The 6,175-nt window shown below is 55.2% G+C and overlaps 1 protein-coding gene across 1 annotated transcript; it reads right to left on the reverse strand.

Annotated features, from left to right (window-relative positions):
• Nucleotides 1-340: 340 nt before the first annotated feature.
• LOC125552494 (glucan endo-1,3-beta-glucosidase 3-like) lies at nucleotides 341-4,229 on the reverse strand. Its single transcript, XM_048716068.1, has 3 exons — nucleotides 3,833-4,229; nucleotides 835-2,091; nucleotides 341-750 (listed from the first exon to the last, which is right to left on the reverse strand). Exons 1-3 carry the CDS (start codon nucleotides 3,897-3,899, stop codon nucleotides 572-574), a joined length of 1,503 nt encoding a protein of 500 aa, XP_048572025.1. The 5' UTR covers nucleotides 3,900-4,229; the 3' UTR covers nucleotides 341-571.
• Nucleotides 4,230-6,175: the final 1,946 nt, after the last annotated feature.

Below are 6,175 nucleotides of genomic sequence, written 5' to 3' on the forward strand. Positions count from 1 at the left end.
TGGAAGTGTGTGATCTCCTCCCGCTCCCATGTGCATGAAGACTTTTCTATCATCGACAAGGTCAAGCTAGGTCCGGTAGGGAAGTGGGCAGTGATGCGTGTAAGCGGCTTGATTCGCCCGTGGTAGTCGTGGTTTGATGATCTAGAGACCTTGATGAAAATTTTATTTTGTTTTACGATGCTTTGTACCCTTGATGAACTTTTATAATAGATCTGGATCTTTTGAAAAAAAGAGAAGGGAGGGCACGGAGACCATGGCCGGGTCAGTGGGTTGATGACGGGTGCAGGAGTACAATGTTTGATTGTGGTGAGCGCAAACACGTTCGTCCTCCACCAGCAGATGGCATCCAATGATCCAACGTCCAATACAATCCCAAATTCCCAACCAATACCAGAGTCCGAGCTCATATCTTAAGAGCCAACATAAACCACATCCCGTTCCATTTGGAATGACACTTGCCACCCAGCAGCACCGAGGCCAATTCCACTTGACAACAAAAAAGAATCTCTCACGTCACTAATAGCACGTCTTCCCTACTCTGCTGCCTGCCTGACTTCCTACTACTCACATCCTACAACAGAGCGACGACGCTCAAGAGCAGCGCGGTGACGACGATCCGGACGAACGACGTGACATCGCCGACTGCCCGCCGGGAGCCGGAGTCCGCGGTGGAGTTCGACGACGGCGCCAGCGAGGTTCCGTTCAGCAACGCGCTGCCGTTCTTCCCACCATAGACACAAGATCCATGGCCTGCACAAGCAAAGAGATGTTCCCATGGCATGAGTCCCAAGAATGCGAAAGAACAGGCAAGGAAGAGAAGGCTGTGGAGCTTACTCGGATCGGTCGTGGTGATCACGGCGACGCCGGAGAAGTAGCACGTCCCGGAGCCCATCCCCATCCCATGGTAGTAGGCATTGAACGCGTACGTGGCGTGATCCTCCACGGTGTCCGGGTCATAGCACGGCTTCCCCTGCGTCAGCACGGAGCAGTCCACCTTCCCCGGGCCGCACGCCCAGTCGAGCGCGGCCTGCAACATCTTCTCGTCCGCGCCCTCCCGCGCCACGCAGTAGGTCTGGTTCGTCGTATCGTTGGCCAGCAGCACGCCGGAGCCAGTCAGGTGCAGCGCGTACGCCGGGATGCCGTTCATGTCGAACAGGCCCCAGTACTTCTCGGACGCGGTGCCGGGGCGAGTGTCCTCGTCGTACAGCTCGTAGATGAACGTCGGCACGGCCACCCCGGGGTGCTTCGGCGTGCCGGTGACGTTCATGACGTGCCGGATGAGGTTGCTGTTGTACGTGTCGGCGTTGTCGTTGTTGGCGTCCGGCTCGGCGGACGCGTCGCCCTTGTGCGGCCACCCGGTCTCCGTCACCATGACCGGCACGTTGGTGACGTTGAGGTACGCCATGGCGAAGTAGGCGGCGTCCACGACGGCGTCGAAGACGTTGGTGTAGTGCAGCAGCGTGTTAGCGTCCACGGCCTCCTTGTTGGGCGGCAGCGGCCGGAACAGCGCGTAGTCCAGCGGGATGACGCCGTTGGAGCGCATGTAGTCGTAGTACGGGTAGACGTTGAGCATGAGCGGGGCGCCGGTGGACTGCAGGAACTTGAGCATCGGCACGAGCACCGGGTCCAGCGAGCGGTTGAAGAAGGCCTGCGACGGCGGGAAGGAGTCGAGGATGATGGAGGACGAGTGCGGCGTGGAGATCTTGATGTACTTGTCGAGCGCCGCGGCCACGAGCGCGTTCTGGAGGTAGCGCATGGCGGGCATGATGAGCGGCGCGGCGTTGGGGAGCGTGGAGAGCACCTCGGAGCCGACCGCGATGGCCGTGATGTTCACGGACGGGTAGTGGGCCGCCACGTTGCGCGCCACCCACTTGGCCGCCGTGGCGTTGGAGTTGCCGATGGCGAGGAGCTGCTCGTTGGGGACGGAGATGATGACGCGGATGCCGGTGTTGGCGAGCGCCGACAGCATCCCCGGGTCGGCGTCGTAGAGGCGGATGTGCCGGATGTTCTGCGAGCGGAGCAGCGTGGTGATCTGCGTGGCAGCCGGCACCGATGACATGGCCGTGCCGATGTTGACGCCGATGTACGCCCCTGCACGCCAACGAAAAAAGTTCAGACAACAGAGCCATCTACGTGTACCAAAGTTCTGCAGAAACGTGGCATGCATCTTTTAGGCCATCATCAGATGCAAATACATTCTCCGTGTAGTTTAGTTTAGGTGAGAGAACAAAGTGCATCATAGAGTAGGAATCTTTGTTAAGTCATGTAGTACAGACATGCGTGATGCCGATGCTAAAGTATCATGAACAAAACAGTAATAAATTGACAGGTACAAAAAGAGAAGAGAGGAATGTTTTATAAAGCTGAAAACAAGCCACTCCTCCGGTTTTCATATTGCGAGATATGGGCATGGGACATTTGGGAGGGGGCACACGGCTAGCTGTAAAGCACAAACTGGGTATGGGGAAAGACGTTGGGCACAGTGGCTTTGGTCTTTCGTGCGGCCATCCGCGCAATCCCAGGCTCGAGTCCGTGGGTGCACTGCACCGCTCTGCTTCACTCGCGTAGACAAGGCAAGCATGTCCCTGTGTCGCGTACGCCATGGACGTGACTTCATTAACCACGCAGGGCCCGCTGGCCAGTACTGATACACTGCCATGTGGTCCCGCGGACACATCACTTTTTCCTTACAGTCAAACGGGTAGAACTGGCAGAGAGAGACGGTGCTGTGCACGCTCAGAGTAGTGACCAGTGTCTTGTCGCGATCGGCATGTGATCCTGATCCGTGACATAATTACCGAGTCATTTCCGCCGGGTTAACCCTGATGATTAACACCACGGTCAGTGGTTTGACCATGAGATGCTACTGCTTGACCACGATGGACGCCCACCGACACGGCGCCCGGCTTAAGAAAACCTTGCCAGTAACCCGGTGTTGCAGCACATGCATCCTGTGGGAAATTACCGGCTGGAGAACAGAACAGGAGGACAGGGAGGACCCGCAAAGGCTGACGCTAGACATGGGCCTTCGTACGAGCTCAGCGGCCATCGTCTCTTTCTGCTTAAACTTATGTGCACAAAGCCATCACAGATTCATGGAATGCCGGGGTTGGTTCTTGGTTATCTGGTAACTGCATTATTTTAGTACGTATAGGCAGATTAGCGTTGGGTGTGAGACCGTTTGATGCTACTGGTGATATTCCTTGCCCTAGCTCCAAGTAAATCTTATTCTAAGCCCACATTGACAGAATATAATGATAACAGGACCAGATGTTCTTATGGAACGTGCATAACTTGTATAAAAACTAGTCCAATGCACATGAAATGGGCAAGGAATACACGGCCTGTAAAAGCCCAGAGAACCGAGAGAAGGGAATCCCAGGGAGACCGGGTAGGCCGAGCAGGACGAGTAGTCAAATCCAAACCCCAAAAGATACTGCTTGATTTACACGCATCCCATACCACTCCTAGCAATTACTCAAATGTTAAGAGAAACATACTTAATCTGATGGTAAGAGAAAGCTGATGGCTGAACATTCCCAGCAGGACAAGCCAGAAACACACCGGATCATAAGACGACAAAGGATAAAAATCCAAGAGAAAGGGACGGCACTAGTTCGACTAGTCTCAATCACACTCAGGCTGGGTTCCCAGGGCTGCTGTACGAATGGTAGAAATCCAGCCTAGCTGGTAAGAAGCAAAACTGCAGCGGCACGGAGATCGCCCGAGATGGAAAAGCATGCATGGTGAAAGAAAAGAACTAACCATGTACGTACAAGAAATGCCCGACATGAGTATACAGGAATAGAAAGAAGCGAAGAAACAAACTCACCATCTTCGCCGTGAATAGCTTCGGCGGCGGCCAGCAGCAAGAGGAGGAAGAAGTGGAGCTTCGCCATGTCGTCGCCAAGAGAAAAAGGCCCAGCCAGGAGCTCCAACCTACTTTAGCTCGGTCAACCTCCGGTTCCTGTGTGTCTCTTCTCCGCTCTGTTTTCTCTCTCCCGGCTCGGGAGAAGGAAAAGGAACCTAGCTAGCTACTCCTTTTCTCCAAGATCTAAACTGCCTAACTCGATGGATGATAACTTGGCGAAGAAGAGCAAACCGAAGAAGTGAAAGGCAACTTGATAGGAAGAGGAAGCTGAAGAAGTGAAAGGGGATGAGAAGGGGAGAAGAAGGGGTCGAGAGGAAGAAGAGAAGCTGGACAGGCCGGGGGAGGTGTGGCGAGTGGGCCTATTAATATGAGGACGCGGAAAAGGAGGGGCTTTTGTGCAAAAGTGAGGACGCAGCCCAATGGGAGGAGGAGCCCACCAATGGATCCGTTGCTTCGGGCGAGTACTCCTTCCCGGTGCCTCGCCCGTCACTGACAGTTGCGCCCACCACGTTCGGACGGCCCGCATGTCAGCAAGCAAGGCATCTTTCCGGGGACAGCCTACGGTTCGGCAGCACGGATCACATGGCGCATGTCAGACATCCGACGGCTGCGATGCGATCCCGGGGAGCCGAGAGGCGGTGTTCGCGGGTTTCCGTCTCGTCCACCGACCCGGCGCTGACCCTTGCCTACGTTTGTTCGACTGAGATGTGGAGCCTCCAGGAATGCCTGGTCCCGCAGTACTGTGCTGCTAGCGTCCATCTCTGCGCCGCTTCCCCAGCCGCGCGTAGCAGCATCCCGCCTGCTTCGGACAACGGGAAAGAAACGAACAAGCCACAGTAAAGCGCTGCCTGCTCACCGACGTGTGGGCCGTGGGCGCGGACCCACGTGTCAGCTGCAGCTGAACACCGGGCGATGGGACAGTGGCGCAGACAGGTGGGCGCGCCATACGAGGAGGAGGGGAGGAGAGGAGGTCTCCGGCGTGGCGGAGCAACGGTCAAAAATTGGCGACTCCGCCATGTGGTTCGGCTCTGGGCTGGAGGCGGAGGGGATGATTGGGTGCGCCGCGCGGTGCCCGCCATGGCACGCACGCACGCTGGCTTCTTCGGCTTTTGGACCCAACGGTCGTATTCGCATGCTCGCAGAGACAGGCCAGTCCAGGCCGCCTCGGCGACATGACCGTAGCTGTACCATCGCCCATCGGCCGCTGGAATGCAGGGCTCCTTTCTCCTTTCTCCTTTCACTTTCTTTTTCCTTGCGTGCTTTGCTGATACGATGCTTGAAGGTTGCGAATGGGTTGTTCAATTTGATCCGAGGCACGTCGCGTGCACCGGTGAAAGTTTGTTTCTCCCCATGACCAAGGGAATATACGGCCAAGCGGATGTGTTCATTGTTTAAGGGAGAATGAGGTAAAGGCATTATAAGGGCATCTCCAACGCCAACCCGCAAATTTCCTTCCGTATTCGTCCACAAATAGAGGGACCAGTCTGCGGACATCGAGAAACAAGAACCATGAAAGATTCCCTGGCTCCACAGCGATCAGGGAGGGGTGGCCGCCGGGTCCTTTTGCTTGATGGGTTTTCGGACGTCGGATCGAGCCACTGGAGGACGTCGGCCATCGGATCGAAGCAGCGCTCCTGTAGCAACAAACAGCCTCACCCCGCGTAAATATCTCATGCCACAGGCTGTAATTGGCATTGCCCTCATCTTTTCACCTTTTGCCCATGTGTGTGTTGGGCGCTGGTTGGATGAGGTGAGGGAGATCGGCTGTTGCATCCTCGTGCTCCCATTCCCCCTCGCAAGAACCCTAGCCGCCACTCCCGATCGTGCGCTTCCTGTAGCCGTCGCTCGTTTCTCTCCCGCTGACGCTGCTCTCCCCATCGACCTCGCCCCATCAACAACTAGTGAAGACACAAGAAACAAATGCTAAGTATTGGCTTTTCCTTTTTAGAACGCAAGACATTCTATCTCATGTTGATTCCGTGAAGTTGGTAGTAACCCTCTAGGCATTTTGGACGACGAGACGAAAAGCTATCCATGAGGGCACATTCCAGAAGCCCATTGTTGACACATTTTGTTGTTGTGAGATTTATTTCTGAACTGGAATCCATTAAAGAGATAACAAGAATTGACGGGCCTCTTCAAAATATTCAAGAAATTATGCAATCCACTGCTTAGAAGCCCCTCCCCCTGACTAGGCAAAGGTAAATGTTGATGTGGGTGGCTCCTGTCAAGATAACACTGGTGTTGCTGTTGCGGTGTGTAGAGATTTTGTTGGCAACTCCTTGGATCATCCTCTATCGCCTT

Source organism: Triticum urartu, chromosome 4 (assembly GCF_003073215.2).
Source record: "Triticum urartu cultivar G1812 chromosome 4, Tu2.1, whole genome shotgun sequence".
NCBI classification, from domain to species: Eukaryota; Viridiplantae; Streptophyta; class Magnoliopsida; order Poales; family Poaceae; genus Triticum; species Triticum urartu.

What these genes read in the sequence shown, in the direction of transcription:
- LOC125552494 (XM_048716068.1), bottom strand. Translation starts at nt 3,899, where the DNA reads ATGGCGAAGCTCCACTTCTTCCTCCTCTTGCTGCTGGCCGCCGCCGAA. An exon ending in AGCTATTCACGGCGAAGATG is followed by an intron (nt 2,092 to 3,832) that starts GTGAGTTTGTTT and finishes GTTGGCGTGCAG; the next exon opens with GGGCGTACATCGGCGTCAAC. An exon ending in GATCACCACGACCGATCCGA is followed by an intron (nt 751 to 834) that starts GTAAGCTCCACA and finishes TTGCTTGTGCAG; the next exon opens with GCCATGGATCTTGTGTCTAT.